The following is an 18,096-nucleotide window of genomic DNA, read 5'->3' as shown; positions in this document are numbered from 1 at the left end:
ATTGTGCATAGTATATAATTCTAGGTTGGTGAGCTTTTTCTCTGAACACTTTAAGTATTTCATGCAATTCTCTTCTTGTTTATTTTCTGAGGAGAAATGGGATGTCATTAGTTAGTAACTCTGTAGGCTCAGTGTCTTTAATTTTGGTTTCTCTTTTGGAATTTATTCTTTGTTTCTCTGTAGTTTGAAAAAGATACCCCAGTGTAGTAGATTTTATTGTTGTTTCAAATATTTCTTCTCTCTCTGATATTCCTATTATATGTATTTTGCTACTTTTTCAGTTTTCTCACAGTCCTTGGGTTTTCTGTTTTGTCTGTTCTTTCTTTCTTTCTTTTTTTTTTTTGCTTTTCAGTTTTTGAAGCTTCTAGTGATGTATCTGTCATCTAGTTCAGAGATTCCCTCATCAGCCTTGTGCAGTCTACCACTAAGCTCATCAAAGGATTGTTCATTTTTAGTACAGTGTTTTTGATCTTCAGTGTTTGCTTTTTGTTCTTTCATGGAATTTCCATCTCTCTGCTATCTTAATCATCTCTTCTTGCATACTCTCTGCTTGATCCATTAGAGTCTATAGCATATTAATCTTGCACACATGTGTGCTGGGTCACTTCAGTCATGCCTGACTCTTTGCGACCTCTTGAAGCATACCCTGTCAGACTCCTCTGTCCATGGGATTCTCCAGGCAAGGATAGTGACGTGATTTGCCATGCCTTTCTCCAGGAGATATTCCTGACCTAGGACTTGAACTTATGTCCCTTAAATTTCCTGCATTGATGGGCAGGTTCTTTACCACTAGTGCTACCTGGGAAGCCTGATAATTCTAACATCTCTGCCATAACAACTCTGATGTTTGCTCTTTCTGGTATGCCTTGAATTTTTTTTTCCTTTCTTGAAAAGCAGACATGATGTGCCAGTTGAAATGAACTACTGTAAACAGGTTTTTAGCAATCTGCTGGTGAGGAGGGGAGGGGGTATGTTCTATAGTCTTATGATTAGGCTTCAGTCTTTCAGTGAGCCTTTTCCTCTGGACTATTAATTTCGTGTGTGCCTTTGTTGCCACTACCCACCTCCCCTTTAGGTGGGACAGGAAGACTGGAGGGGGCTGGAGTTTAGTGTTTCTCTTTTTCAGGTCAGTTAGGCTCTGATCAGCTACTTTATCCTAAGGCAGATATTGATCAGAAGAACAAAAGTGTTCTTATGTATTTAAAAATGCTCCCTTTCTTCTCCCTCTGCCAGAAGCATCAGGTCGTTTTCCCCTAAGTTTATCTACTGTGAGAACATGGTCAAAATTGTGGGGACCCCCTTATTACCCTGGAGTTTTCAAATCTCAGACTTGTCCACACTGAACTTCCAACAAAATATCAATTATATTTCAGATTTTCCACCCCAGCATTCATTTCTATGGAAGCTTCTGCCAATGAATCTTTGCTTCTATAGCTGTCAGTTCAGTTCAGTCACTCAGTTGTGTCCGACTCTTTGTGACTGCATGGACTGCAGCACACCAGGCTTCCCTGTCCATCACCAGCTCCCAAAGCTTACTCAAACTCATGTCCATAAAGTCGGTGATGCCATTCAACCATCTCATCTTCATCGTCCCCTTCTCCTCCCTCTTTCAATCTTTTCCAGCATCAGGGTCTTTTCCAATGAGTCAGTTCTTCACCTCAGGTGACCTAAGTATTGGAGTTTCAGCTTCAGCATCAGTCCTTCCAAAGAATATTCAGGACTGATTTCCTTTAGGATGGACTGGTTAGATCTCTTTGCAGTCCAAGGGACTCTCAAGAGTCTTCTCCAACACCACAGTTCAAAATCATCAATTCTTTGGTGCTCAGCTTTCTTCATAGTCCAACTCTCACATCTATACATGATGACTGGAAAAACCATAGCTTTGACTAGACAGACCTTTGTTGGCCTCCTATAGCTGAGACTCCCTGTATTTGCCTGTTTCTCCAATCTTAGGGACAGCTGTTTGCCCTGTGTCCCCCACTTAGGTATGGAGGGAGAGTCATTGTTTTTTTCATTCTGTTCAACATTTTATTTTTTGTTATGATGGAGTGATGACTCTAAGCTCTTTACTTGGTAGAAACAGGACTTAAAAGTCAAGTTTTTAATGTTTTGAGAAAAAATTTCAGATTGTGAAACAATCATAATTTCCCCCACTGGTTATTAAGATCACTTTACATGGTTTCAGCTTTCATTTTCACTTTTATAAATCTGTGTGACCATGCCTGTAATATGCTGATTTCTGATGTATAAAACAGTTTAAAAATACAACAGTGGCTGGCTTTTAACTTTTTGATATTAGCTTTCTATCTAGTGAAAGTATCTGATAGGTAAATAAAAAGAAAAAATACAGCTTTATATATTTATCATTCTGGTATTACTTTATTCTAGTGTGATCGCTGCCTGCCTCTTTATAATAACAAGCCTTTCCGCCAAAGTGATCATGTTCATGCCTTTAACTGTAAACCCTGTGAGTGCAACAGCCATTCCAGAAGCTGCCACTACAACATCTCAGTGGATCCCTTTCCACTGGAGCACTACAGAGGAGGTGGAGGAGTTTGTGATGACTGTGAGCATAACACTGCAGGTAACTAGATAATAACACAAGTAACAAAGATAAACTTGACCTACATATAATGCGTATTATTTTAAATTATATATTGCTATTCTATTTAAGAAAGTGCTTTCATACTATTAAGTTTGAAAACTACTCTGGTTTACCAAATATTCATAATTCCAATTGGATAGCTTTCAAATACTGGAGTCTTAAACTATATAATTTCAGGAAAAGAATTTTTTTTAATAAGTTCACACCATTTGATTAGATCATAAATATGTATTGGATAAATCAAGAGTTGCTGTAGTATTCTGAATGTATTATTGTTGCCATTTAGTCACTAAGTTGTGTCCAACCCTTTTGAGATCCCATGGACTGTAGTCCACCAGGTTCTTCTATCCATGGGATTTCCCAGGTAAGAATACTAGAGTGGATCACCTTCTCCAAAGTTCCTTCTCCAATTCTGAATGTATATATTCTAAAAATAAATTTTCTTGTTTGACCCAGATCTTCTACTATTCCTGGATTCTCATGTAGAGATGTTTGCATGTCAGATTTGACATGGACTCTGATAATCTGGGAATCCTCTTTTTAAAAATTTTCATTAAAAGCAGAAACTAACTATTAAAGTCTTGTTTCAAGAACCAACCAACATTTTGACTAGTCATTGAAAAATTGCTATTTTATGGAAGGCTGATATGTTAAAAGCAGAAATGATGATATCAGAATTTGTAAAATATAATGGCCCAAGTCTGATGGGTTTGAAATTATGCTACTTTGAAGCATGAATGAATTTGCTAGATAATTACTGATAATGTAAAATGGTACAAGCTCTTGGCTAGGTTCTGGGAATATAAACATTATTAAGATGATGAATTTTATTGTCTTTGTATGGATTATTACATGGTGGTGGTTTGTTGTTGTTTTTGTTTAGTCACTAAGTCATGTCCATTTCTTTGTGACCCCATGAACTGTACCCAACAAGGTTCTTGTGTCCATGAGATTTCCCAGGCAAGAATACTAGAGTGGGTTGCCATTTCTTCCTCCAGGGGATCTTTTGATGTAGGGATTGTACCCGTGTCTCTGTATTGGCAGGCAGATTTTTTTTTTTTTAAACCACTGAGCCGCCTGGGAAGCCCACATGGTGGTAAAGACACCCTACTAAAGGAAGAAATTAAAAGGTTTGATGAATGCTAAAGTGGAGAAGAGTAGTAGGAGTTAACCAGGTTAAGGAGTAGGGGTAGATATTAGGATGTAGACAAAGTTTTCCAGTAAGAGAAACAGTTGCACCATGGCCGAGAGGAAACAGAAACATGGCGCACTTGCAGAACTGCAGATGGTTGATTGTAAAAGGAACCGGGAAGAAAGGCAGAGCTCAGATGCTAGAGGGCCATCTAGACTATGATAAAGAGATTGGCTTGTACCCTAAAGTTAATGAGATGCCACATATGGGCACTTTGGGAAAGTATTGTGGTTTTGAAACATCCATCAGGTTATAGAGAATGGTTTGCAGAGGGTCAGACTGGTTTGGGAAAACCAGTTAGTCAGGTATTACAGAAGTTCAGATGAAAACAATGTGGGAAAACAATTAAGGTGGTGTGAATAGGTATGAGTGGATTCAGTAGATGTTTAGAGTAGAAAGTGATGGCATTTTCTGAGCAAGGTGCAGAGGATAGATAAGGGAAGTACGAAGAGTCAAGACTCGTGACTAGCCCTCTAGTTTGAGCAGCATAGTCAAAGTTGGTACCAGCCATTAAGATAGGATACAAGAGGATCAAACTTAAGGAGAAAATGGCAAATTCTGTTTTGAACATGTTCCCTGTATGTTTCCAAGAAACAAAGAATAAACTCTCTTTGACGCTTACTCCTTGGAAGAAAAGTTATGGCCAACCTAGGCAGCATATTTAAAAAGCAGAGGTGTTACTTTGCCAACAAAGGTCCATCTAGTCAAGGCTATGGTTTTCCCAGTAGTCATGTATGGATGTGAGAGTTGGACTATAAAGAAAGCTGAGTGCCGAAGAATTGATTTTTTTGAACTGTGGTGTTGGAGAAGACTCTTGAAAGTCCCTTGGATAGCAAGAAGATCCAACCAGTCCATCCTATAGGAAATCAGTCCTGAATATTCATTGGAAGAACTGTTATCGAACCTGAAACTGCAATACTTTGGCCACCTGATGCAAAGAACTGACTCATTGGAAAAGACCCTGATGCTGGGAAAGATTAAAGGTGGGAGGAGAAGGGGACTTCAGAGGATGAGATGGTTGGATGGCATCACCAACTCAATGGACATGAGTTTGAGTAAGCTCTGTGTATTGGTGATGGACAGGGAAGCCTGATGTGCTGCAGTCCATGAGGTTGCAAGGAGTTGGGCACGACTTAGTGACTAAACTGAACTGAACTGAAGCAGTCAGAAACAGTTCTGAAACTCCTTTCTCAAAGAAAGCCTTCCATGATTCTTCAGAGAAGATCAGTATAATCTGTGTACTTGAGTGGCATCTTATGCTTATCACAGCTTTTAAATGTATATTTATTCCTGTGATTATTTAATTAGGATTCTTCTTACTTGCTAGACTATAAGATAGCCCTGTAAAAAGGGTGCATTGTGTATTTTCCTCAGCACTTAGCATAGTATTTGGAATGTGGTAATCACTCAATAAATATTCATTGAATGATTAACAAAGGAGAGATTTCTAGATTGGAGATATAAATTTGGGAGTCATCAGCATATATAAATGGAAATATCCTAGACATAAATCCATTTTATTTTTAATTAGCCCATATTCAATATCCATTAGAATGTGAGTTTTTTGTTTGATTATGTTATTTTCATGATGGTGTTTAGTCACTAAGTTATGTCTGACTCTTGCAACCCCATGGATTGTAGCCTGCCAGGCTCCTCTGTCCATGGGATTCTTCAGGCAAGAATACTGGAATGGGTTGCCATTTCCTTCTCCAGGGGATCTTCCTGCCCCAAAGATTTAACCCGGGTCTTCTGCATTGCAGGCAGATTTTTTATTTACTGAGCTATGAGGGAGGCCCAAGTTACTTTCAGTCTTCTAACATTGGGCCAATTTTCAGCAATATTTGAGCAAAAATGCATAATGTTTAAGGGGGGAATTGACAGCCTTGACTTTTATTTCAATGATCTGATATGCTACTCATATTTACTCTAGAAACTTCCTCTAATTTATATTGTTTTCTAATATAAGATGGAAAGGGAAATTTTCTGAATAATAAGTTGTAAACAACAGGAATTAGCTCATATTTCTAAAGTGTCAAGATATTCTAACATTTAATATGAAATTTATTTGGTGTAGCTAAATATAAAATTGTATTTTGATATTTGAAATGAAAAATAATGGCCATAGGCACCAATAGATTTAATCACATTGACTATAGAATAATAAATTACAGTAAGAGTAGTCTTCTATTTTATCAGATTTAGTTCCAGAAAAATATTTTAATACTATATGCTTATTTGCTTCCAACTCTATAGCTATCTTCTCCCACACATGTAGAAATTTCTCATATTTGATTTAGATTCAGTACCTGATCTGAAACTAAAGTTTTAAGTTTGGAAATAAACTATTTCAAAATGTATGGGCCCCTGCAAAGCACAGGTTTTTAGAAGTGTGGTATTATATAACAGATGGGAGTTTAATGAAGTAAAGCACATTTTGTAACAGGTTCATTGTTTCATATGCTGTGGATCACTAAACTGGCAGGTAGAGATGAAAGGTACATTAAAATGGACGTCCCGAAAATTATAGAATTCCCTCAAAGGAATACAGTCTTTAATTTTGAATTATGCAGCCGATTTTAATGAATTGAAAGTCATAATGCATAACCTTTCCCTGACGCAGGAAAGAACTGTGAGCAGTGTAAGGATTACTTTTTCCGACAAGTTGGTGCAGATCCTTCAGCCATAGATGTTTGCAGACCCTGTGACTGTGATAAAGTTGGCACAAGAAACAGTAGCTTCCTTTGTGATCAGGTGAGTTCTCACTGTCAAAGATAAAGAACAGCAGTCTTTCAGGAACAAATTCAAGATACGGTCCATGAGTGAAATTGAGGACTATACCGGGAAGTATTTCAAAGAGAAGTTGCTTTAAGGGTATTTCTGTGCAACTTTTAATATGAACATGAAATATAAGGTTACCTGGATGGTTCTTTGCACATTAAGATAGGCTCATTTTATTTTTAAGTTTGCAGTTGTCAAAAAATTGGGAGGTAGGATATTCCATAAACAAAGAAGGAAGTTAAGTACATGCCTGGGAATTATTTGTGAATTAATATTAATAAGTGATATTAGGTAAACAAGAACAGTTTTCCTCCCAATTTCATAGATGATAGTATAGCAAAAATCACACATAGATCCAAATGGAAATTATGATAAATTTCTTGTAACCTTTTCTATAACAGTACAATGTTTCTATAATTTTATAAATTTTAATTACCAACATTGCAAATGATGTCTGACCTGTATTAACACAGATCCTAACTGTATTACCAATCAGGAAAAGTAGCTCCATATTTAAATGTGCTGTCTTCAACTGAAGCTTTTCCCCTCTTCTGATAGTCCTACCACAGAAAAATAGATAAAGGGCAAATTTGCATTGAAGAACTAATTCAATGATTGTATTAATTTTTAAAATATTTTTTTAAGGATTTATTTATTTATTTATTTAATTTTTTGACTGTGCTGGGACTTCATTCCTGTGCACAGGCTTTCTCTAATTGTGGCAAGTAGGGCCTGCTCTCTAGTTGTGCTGCTCAGGCTTCTCAAGGCAGTGGCTTCTCTCTTGTGTGGAGCACAGGCTCTAGGCACATGGGCTCAGTAGTTGCGGCTCATGGGTTTAGTTGCTCCATGGCACGTGGGATCTTCCCAGACCAGGGATTGAACCAGTGTCCCTTGCTTTGCAAGGTGGATTCTTAACTACCAGACCACCAAGGAAGCCCTGATTGTGTTAATTTTTAATAATTAAATTCTTTTGCAAATAGTTGAGAATGCAGTGGCCAAGAGCATAAGCCACAATCTGGTTAAAGAAAAAAAAGTTTTTAAGTTGCAATGTAAATATAATAAGTTCAAGGCAAAACGTATTTGTCATATAACTTGTAGCATGCACAAAAACTTTTTTAACAATTAAAAGCCAAATATAATGTAAAGTAAAATGTTTATATTTTGAAGACCATCATATTAACCATAGTGTGTTAATGAAAGAGCATTTTATGCTTCATTGGAATGCTAAAGAGTAGACAAATAATCAACAAAGGCAGTTTCTATGGTTCTTATATGGTGATATTGGGGCACTATTTTCTGAAAGAATCACATTATATTTTTTATATATGTTGATTATTAAAATCTGTGTCTTTACACATCTCATCCTTACACACTTGCCCTGAAATTTCAGTATATATGACTTTTGCTTATTATCCAAATCTCAACTCAAATACTGATATATCCTTTGAGATCTCTTCACTCACCAAGCAATTAAAGAACATTCTTAAACCACTGTATTTCTCATCATCCAATTGTATTTTCATTATGAAAGTGAAAGTGAAGGTTGCTTAGTCTTATCGGACTCTTTGCAACTCCATGGACTATACAGTCCATGGAATTCTCCAGGCCAGAATACTCTCCAGGGGATCTTCCTGACCTAGGGATCGAACCCAGGTCTTTCACGTTGCAGGCAGATTCTTTACCAGCCGAGCTACAAGGGAAGCCCATTTTCCCTATAGCCTTTATTTAATTAAGCAAATTTATTTATATACTCTGTCTTCTCTCTGTTCAACACAAGCAACGTGGTTTCAGTCATGTAGTGAGTACTCTACATGTATTTGTTTACTAAATGTTGAGAAAATGAGAGATTCTGTCTGAGCACTAATGTCACGGTCGGATGGTCATTTAGAAGGGTTATTATAATAATGTGAGCAATATATAAAGTTTCTGCTTAAATATATTTTCTCCCTCAAGACCTAAGGTCAAGCAATTTTAGTGTACAGTATTAAAAACTTTTTTGCCTTTTCATACTGTTCATGGGGTTCTCAAGGCAAGAATACTGAAGTGCTTTGCCATTCCCTTCTCCAGTGCACCATGTTTTGTTAGAACTCTCCACAAGGACCCGGCTGTCTGGTGGCCCTACATGGCATGGCTCATAGTGTCATTGAGTTAGACAAGGCAGTGGTCCATGTGATCAGTTTGTTAGTTTTCTGTGATTGTGGTTTTCATTCTGTCTGCCCTGATGGATAAGGATAAGAGGCTTTTAGAAGCTTCCTGATGGGAGAGACTGACTGTGGGGAATCTGGGTCTTGTTCTGATGGGTGGGGCCATGCTCAGTAAATCTTAAATCCAACTTTCAGTTGAGGGACAGGACTGTGTTCCCTCCCTGTTGTTTGGCCTGAGGCAGAACTGTGGTGGGGGTAATGGAGGTGGGGCTAATGGCAACACCCTCTAAAATGGCTTATGCCACATGCTGTGTGTCCCAGGTCTGCTACTGCCAGAGCCCTTATCCCCAGAGCAGGCCACTGCTGACCTGTGCCTTCACAGGAGACACTCAAAAGCAGGTCTGGCTCAGTCTCTGTGGGGTCTCTAGATCCTGGTGAGTACAGGTTTTGTTTGAGCCCTCCAAGGTCTCTGGTGGGTATGGAGTTTGATTCAAAATATGATTTCATCCCTCCTACCATCTTACTGGGGCTTCTCCTTTGCCCTTTTACATTGGGTATTTTTTTTGGTGGGATGCAACGTTCTCCGGTCAATTGTTGTTCAGCAGCGAGTTACAATTTTGGAGTTCTCGCAGAAGTAGAGCACACTTCCTTCTACTCTGCCATCTTGTGCTGGCTTAAAATTCAACATTCAAAAAACTAAGATCATGGCATCTGGTCCCATCACTTTACGGTAAGTAGATGGGGAAACAATGGAAACAGTGGCAGACTATTTTCTTGGGCTCCAAAATCACTGCAGATGGTGACTGCAGCCATGAAATTAAAAGACACTTGCTCCTTGAAAGAAGAGCTATGACTAACTTAGACAGCATATTAAAAGGCAGAGACATTACTTTGTCAACAAAGGTCTGTCTAGTCAAAGCTATGGTTTTGCCAGTAGTCATGTATGGACATAAGAGTTGGACCATAAAGAAAGCTGAGTGCTGAAGAATTAGGTTTTTTTAACTTATGCTGTTGAAGAAGACTCCTGAGAGACCATTGGACAGCAAGGAGATCAAACCAGTCAATCCTAAAGGAATTCAGTCCTGAATATTCATTGGAAGAACTGATGCTGAAGCTGAAACTCCAATACTTTGACCACCTGATGTGAAGAACTGATGCACTGGAAACGACCCCAATGCTGGGAAAGATTGAAATCAGAAGGAAAAGGGGACGACAGAGAATGAGATGGTTGGATGGCATCACCGACTTGATGGACATGAATTTGAGCAAGCTCTGGGAGTTGGTGATGGACAGGGAAGCGTAGCGTGCTTCAATCCATGGGCTTTCAAAGATTTGGACATGACTGAGTGACTGGAGTGAACTGAACTGAACTGATTAAAAAACTGTGAACCAAAGTTATAATTCTCAAAGTTTCATTTATTTGTCAGAACTCGTGTGAACTAAAGTATAACATACTTTCTCCTCAGGTGTACAACTCAGACATGCAAGAAATTAGAATCTAATTTTTCTCAAATTTCTCTCTCAACTCCATTTCACAGAAGTAGGAGGTAGTTTTGATAGTTCTGTGCTTGTAAATATTTAACAACTACATATCTGAGAAAAACAAAACCCGCTATGATCAATTTAAGCTACCAATGAAATGTCACTGAATGTGAACTTGGGAAGAATGGTTCTATCATACAATGGAAACTTTGTTGTTGTTCAGTCACTCAGTCATGTCCAACTCTTTGTGATCCCATGGACTGCAGCATGCCAGGCTTCCCTGTCCTTCACTATCTCCTGGAGTTGGCTTAAACTCATGTCCATTGAATTGATGATGCCATCCAACAATCTCATACTCTATCATCCCCTTCTCCTCCTGCCTTCAATCTTTCCTGGCATCAGGGTCTTTTCCAATGAGTCAGCTCTTTGCATCAGATAGCCAAAGTATTAGAGCTTCAGTATCAGCCCTTCCAATGAATACTCTGGGTTGATATCCTTTAGGATTGACTGGTTTGATCTCCTTGCTCTCAAGAGACTCTCAAGGGACTCTCAAGAGTCTTCTCTAGCATCTCAGTTCAAAAGCATCGATTCTTCAGTGCTCAGCCTTCCTTATGGTCTAATGGTTACATCCATACATGATCACTGGAAAAACCATAGCTTTGACTGTATGGACCTTTGTCAGCAAAGTCATGTCTCTGCTTTTTAATATGCTGTCTAGGATGGACAATGGAGAATGTTTCAGTACAATACTGTCTCTAGGTCTCTTTCCCCACCTCTCATGGGGTGAATCTAATTTTGGGGCAGAATTGTACACTAGGACAATGACATTTCAGAAGGTATGACCTCTCTGACCATTAATGTCATCAATATAAATGGCCATCCTTTGAGATCTTGTGGAAATGGAGGTGTTTCTCCTCTCCCAGCTTGGGCAGTGTTTTCAGAGTCCTAGCGGGGAGCCCAAACTCCAAGTTCTGCCTGCGGGAACATGAAGGCTCGTGCCTGGGGGGTCAGTGGAGCCAGAGTGGAGAATCTTGATTTCTATGCCCACCTGGCAATATCGAGGCAACATCCCCTCTTTCCACCAGAGGAGTTTCATAGGAGGCCTGACTGTTGAAGCAATGGTTAAGCAAGATTCAGATTCTTATAACACCAAAATGTCCAGTTTCCAATAGGATAATGACAATCAACAATATCAGTATCAAGGTGATTCAGATGTTAGAATTATCATATAAGGATTTTAAAGCATCCATACATTTGTCTTCAGCATATACCTAAAATTTGGCTAAAGAAACTTCTCTGAACAGAAAGAAAATGACACAAAAAGGAATCTGGAAACATCAGGAACAGGAAGGCATGAAAAACAGGAGTTAAAATATGGCTAAATATAATATATTTTCCCCATTAGAGTTTTTAAAATTTTTTGAGGATCACTATCTAGTGTGATTCTCAATGTATTAGAGGAGATATGTAAAACACTTATTTTTACAATGGAGAGGGTAAGAGAATGTAAGTGGCAGTAATTTTTCTATCCTTAACTGGAATTGGTAAATTTTTAAAAAAATAGCAGACTTTAATATATGTAAATATAATGTAATATCTAGGCAACAACTATAAAGGCTATAAAAATGTGCTCCAAAACACAACAGATAATTAAAATGGAATTCTAAAAAGATGTTAAAGTAAAAAAATAATGATAAAATATCTTTAAGTAACCTGCAATAACACAGGGAGAAAGTAAATAGAGATTGAAAAGCAGATAGAATAAATTAAAACCAAAAAAATAAAATGGCATGTCTATTAAGCCTTAATTTAACAATAATGTCATTAAATGCAATTGGTCTAATAAAGCAATTTAAAAAGAGTGACAGAACAGATTTAAAAAATCATTGCCCACTGTCTGCTTTTATGGAAAAAAGTTCACTTTAAGTATTAATTTATGTCCTTTAAGGCTGAACATAAAAGAGATAGAAAAACTTATGCAAAAATTAATAAAAAGAAAGCAAGAGTTTTAATAATAATAGCAGATAATGTGGAATACAGAGCAAATAAAATTTGAGACAGAGATATTACATGATAATCAGAGATAGAAACTGAGACAAAGATATATACATAATGATCAAAGAGCCAATCAAGCAAGAAGACATAGAAATCATAAATGTGTTTGTACCAGTCAGCAGCACTGCAAAATATATGAAGAAAAACTAAGACCTTAAGGGATAAATAAACAAAAGAAAATCCAACATTTGATAGACCAATAGAAATTCATCAACAATACAGAAGTAAAAAATATCTTCCAACCAAAAAATCTATCTGACATTTGATGAACAGTCCCTCAATCATACCAGAATACACATATTAATTATACAAGGCAGAAAATATCCTGGGACATACAGCAAACCTTAATGAATTAAAAGAACTAAAACCATACAGAAATATGAAATATTAAAATCCCTGGGTGCAAATAAAGCAGGGACACAAGGGAAGATTATGATCCTAAGTGCTTACTTTAAAAAAGAGGAAAAAAGTATCAAAGCTATAATCTGAACTCTCAATTCAAGAAATAAGAGAAGAAAAAGCAAAGTCACTTCAAAGCAAGCAGATTAAATTAAATAATAAAACTAAGAGCAGAAATGCACATCAAAACAGAAAAACAATAGAAAAATTCAACAAAAGACATGGATCTCTGGAAAGGTAAATTAAATTGACATGTATCTACCAAGACTGGCAAAGAAAAAATAAAACGAATTGCTAAGCAAAAATGAAACCGGAAGTATCACTTCAGATCTTGCAGACATCAAAAGAATAATAAGAGAATATTACCAGTAACCTCTACACTCATTCATATTACAACTTAGATGAAATGAAATATTTCCTCAATAAGTGCAAATTGCCAACTCACCCAACATGATATAGATAATTTGAATAACTCTACAACTATTAAGGTATTTGAATTCATAATTAAAAACCAACTAAAGACAAAATCTCCATGCCTTAATGTTTTACTGGAGAATTCTACCAAACATTTTCAAAGTAATTCGTGTGAGTTCTTCATCTCTGACAGAAAATAGAGAAGAAATGAAGACATTCTAACTCATTTTGTGAATGTATTATCTTGATAGTGTTAGGTAGTTAGAATAGGAAAAAGGAGTCTAGAAAGGTGGTGGCAAAAAGACAAGGAAGGGAAAAGCCCTCAATAATAGAACAAAGGAATGTCCGAGGACTGCAGCGAGGACCTCAGGAAAAACAAACAGCAGTCCTGGCTAGCCCCGTTTACATAGGGCAGGCCCAGGGGGAGGAGAAAAAGCATATAAAAAGAGGAGCCAAAATTGGGCCAGGGACCTCTCTTCTCTTTGTGTCTTTTGGGTTGGCATGCCCTCATGCCTCAATGATGTATTTTCCTTTACTTTCTAAATAAAACTGAGCTGTAACACTGGTCCATCTGAGGGCTATAATGCTGGTCCATCACTTCAAATTTTTTTGCTATGAGACAGAACCGAGGAAATAACACACTCCCCTGACAATAGCAAACAACACAAAGACTGTGCATGAAAGAAAAACACAAACCAATATCATTCATGAATCAAGAAAGCAATGATTTTTATTAATTTTTAGCACATGAATTATTCAGCAGTATTTTAAAATGGTTAAACACAAAGACCAAAGTGGTTGTGTTCTAGGAATGCATTATTTCAATATTTGAAAATCAAAAAATACAATCAACTTATTTTCCGCTAAGAAAAATGTCACCTGATTATTAATAATGTTTTCAGAAACAGTATTTGACAAAATTTAATTCACATTCATGATAAACACTCTTAGAAAACTACAAATGGAGAATTTCTTCAATTTGAAAACAAATGTCTATATAATACCCACCTACTGCTGACCACCTACTTTTAAATGAAAACACTCAGTGAAAAACAATGCTCTCCCCCTAAGGTCAGAAATAAGACAACAGTGATCTATTGAACACTGTATTGTAGGTTCCAGCTAGGGAAATTAGGCAAGAAAATGAGAAAGAAAAGTCATCCCAATTGAAAAGGAAGAAGTAAAACTTTCTTTGTATATAACATGATCTTGTAGGTAAAAAGAAAATCCCAAGATTCCAAGGAATATATCAACATACTATCAGAATGGACAAGGTTCAACAGAGTTTCAGAATACAAGATCAATTTACAGAGATCAGGTATTTTTATATACTTGTAATGAACAATCTGAAAATGAAGTTAAAAACACTATTTAAATAGCATCAAAATAATGCAATAATTAGGAATATATTTAATAAAATAAGTCCAAAACTTAAAATAAGTCTAAACACTACAAAATATTTTTGAAAGGAATTAAAGATGTAAATAAATAGAAAAAATTCTGTGCTTATGTATCAGAGACTTAATATTGCTAAGACAGCAATGCTCTCCCAATTGATCTAGAAAGTCAATACAGTCTTGTTAAAGGTCCAGCTTGCTTCTTTGTAGACATTTATGATGATCCCAAATTCATATTAAGACTCAAGTCACTCAAAAAAGGCCAAAACAATCATGAAAAAGAACAGATTTAGGAGACTACGCTTCTAATTTTAAAGTTTGCAATAATATTTTAACAATCAGGATAATGTGATGTGGTTTGCAGAGAGATATACAGATATACTGTAATAGAATTTAGAGTCTAGTAATTAGCCATTGCTTTTACAGTCAGTTTATTTTTGACGAGTGCCATGACAAATAATGTTCTTTTCAATAAATGATAGTGATATGCAAAAAAAATTAAGTTGAATTTCATGGTTCATATTATATACAAAAAATTAAAGTAGAACAAAGAATGAAATATAAGAGCAAAAACTATAAAACTCTTAAAAGAAAATAGCTGTAAATCTTCATATCCTTGGATTAGTCAGCGACTTCCTAGATATTACTCCTACAGCACAAGCAAACAAAAGAATGGATTAATTGGACTTCATTAAAATTTAGAACATTTGTTTTACTAAGGACATCATTAGGAAAATGAAAAAAACAACCCAACAAATGGGAGAAAGTATTTGTAAAGCATATAGCTGATAAAAGCCTTGTCTCCAGCATATGTTAAAAAAAAATAGCAAAATACTTTACAATTCATTACAATGAGATATCACCTCACACCAGTCAGAATAGCCCTCATCAAAAAGTCTGCAAACAATAAATGGAAAGGGTGTGGAGAAAAGGGAACACTCTTGCACTGTTGGTGGGAATGTAAATTGATACAGCCACTATGAAAGATGGTATGGAGATTCCTTAAAAAACTAGGAATAAAACCACCATATGACCCAGCAATCCCACTCTTAGGCATATATCCTGAAGAAACCAAAATTGAAAGAGACACGTGTATCCCATTGTTCATTGCAGCACTATTTACAGTAGCTAAACATAGAAGCAACCTAGATGTCCATTGACAGATGAGTGGATAAAGAAGTTGTGGTATATATACACAATGAAATATTACTCAGCCACAAAAAGAAACACCTTTGAGTCAGTTCTAATGAAGCGGATGAACCTAGAACCTATTATACAGAGTGAAGTGAGTCAGAAAGAGAAAGATAAATATCATACTCTAACACATATATACGGAATCTAGAAAAATAGTACTGAAGAATTTACTTACAGGGCAACAGTAGAGAAACAAACATAGAGAATAGACTTATGGACATGGGCAGAGGGGAGGAGAGGGTGAGATGTATGGAAAGAGTAATATGGAAACTTATATTACCATATACAAAATAGATAGCCAACAGGAATTTGCTGAATGGCTCAGGAAACTCAAACAGGGGCTCTGTATCAACATAGAGGGGTGGGATGGGGAGGAAGATGGAAGGGAGGTTGAAAAAGGAGGGGATATATGTATACCTATGGCTGATTCGTGTTGAGGTTTGACAGAAAACAGCAAAATTCTGTAAAGCAATTATCCTTCAATACACATAAATTAATTAAAGAACAACTTTAAAATTCAATAATTAGCAGACAATCTAATTTTGAAAGTGAGTAAAAGACCTAAATAGACATTGCTCCAAGGAAGAAAAACAAACGGCAAATAAGCATATTAAGAAATGCGCTTGACATTATCTGTCATAAGAGAAATGCACATCAAAAGCCCAGTGAGACATCACACTAACATAGCTATCATTAAAAGTACACGTGTTGATGAGGAGGTGGGGCAAGTGGAATTCCCATAGACTGATGGTAGAAATGTAAAATGTGCACCCTCTTTGGAAGACAATTTCGTGTTCCTCTAAATACTAAATACAGGGTTACTATATGACCCAACACTTTAACTCCTTGCTATATATCCAGACAAAAAGAAAAATAATCCTCATATAATCTTATTCATGAATGTTCACTGCTGCTTTATTCATAATAGTCAAAATGTAAAAATAATCCAAATATCCGTTAACTGATAAATGAGTAAATAAAATATATTCACTCAAAGGAATATTATTTAGTAGTAAGAAGAAAAAGGTACTGACATATTACATCATGTACTTTGGTCTTAGTGAGAGTAGAGAAAAAAGGACAAGAAAAGAAAAGGCTTTTTCAAAAGATACGCCTGTGTATATGTACAAAAATCTAATTTAAAAATGCATAAAAGGGAAGATATTAAAAAAATTTTTGTTTTAATTTTTTCTTATTATTTTTCTCTAATTAGCTTTGTTGATAATTTTTATACTCAGGAAAAGAATAGAATATTCACGAAAGATGACGTGTAGCCAGAGAACTATGTTATAGGTGTCTGAAGGTATATAGTGATAGAAGGGTTTAATGGATTTAAAAGCTCCACATTGTCCATCTCTAAATCACTTTCACGTTTTACTTAATTTTTATTTTCTCATCTTCCAAGTACAGACACAAAGTGTATGGATTATTATTACATCTGGAAATGCAGTGTCGAGTACACATTTGCCTAAATAATCTTATGAAAGATTTCTAAAAATGTTTATCATCATTTTCAATGGGATAAAAAAGAAGACACACTAAAAAAAGCTGTCAACAATATCAGAATTATAAACTGTAAAATTAAATTCAAGGACATTTTAAAAACATTTGTGCAATTTCAGTCCTTAATAATATTAGGGAGCATACAAGGAAATTAGGCAGTAGTTCAAGTCTCATTTTATAACTTAGGAACCAAGCCAGCCCCAAATGGCCTAAGTGACTGTGTTGTGTGCTTTGAGTTCTGGAAGGGAATTCTTTTCCTTTGGCAGTTGTCATTTGAAACTCAATCCAATCTTGTAAGATATGGCATATTTGCCTTATTGTTCCATAAGAAATGTTGTAATTCTTCCTCTTATGGATGCCAAGATCTTGAAAATGGCATGAAGTAATGCTCTGAGTCACTAAATCCTAAAACTACTGGTGCCAAAATTAAGACATATAGACCATCTAAACCACATTGATAATATTACCATTATTAGGAAAAATGGAGGAGTCATTATAATTGAAGAATCCTTGATATTGAGTCCTGGGATCCCTAAACCTACCATAGATGATAGATGAGTTTTAGGACATCCATATATAGCTTTTAATTGTATATAGAAATGTTTCTGTGTATTTTTGTTTATGTATCTTGAAGGGTAGACCTTTCAGTACCCAAAAAATATATCTCAGCCAAAAAGGAAATAAAAAAGAAAATGTACTGTACTGGGGAAATTAGATCCATTTAATTTCCATTACTTATGGCCTCAGTTAATGGTATGTATGCGTGTGTGCATGTCTAAGTGCATGTCTCAGTCATGTCTAACTCTTTGTGACCCCATGGACTGTAGCCCAATAGGCTCCTCTATCCAGGGATTTCCTAGGCAAGAGTACTGAAGTGGGTTGCCATTTCCTACTCCAGGGAACTTCCTGACCTGGGATCAAACCCATGTCTCT

The 18,096-nt window shown here is 36.2% G+C and overlaps 1 protein-coding gene across 1 annotated transcript in view; it reads left to right on the top strand.

Annotated features, from left to right (window-relative positions):
- The window catches only part of USH2A (usherin), a 935,662-nt gene that overhangs the window by 134,202 nt on the left and 783,364 nt on the right, over positions 1-18,096 (top strand). The window contains exons 10-11 of the mRNA XM_005690572.2: positions 2,389-2,584; positions 6,418-6,548. Of these exons, the coding sequence (XP_005690629.2) occupies positions 2,389-2,584; positions 6,418-6,548 (327 nt within the window). The remainder of the gene's footprint in view (positions 1-2,388; positions 2,585-6,417; positions 6,549-18,096) is intronic.

Source organism: Capra hircus, chromosome 16, assembly GCF_001704415.2.
Source record: "Capra hircus breed San Clemente chromosome 16, ASM170441v1, whole genome shotgun sequence".
Lineage (NCBI taxonomy): Eukaryota > Metazoa > Chordata > Mammalia > Artiodactyla > Bovidae > Capra > Capra hircus.
Note: the sequence above shows the minus strand (reverse complement) of the source record. Positions and strands in the feature narration are given on the sequence as shown.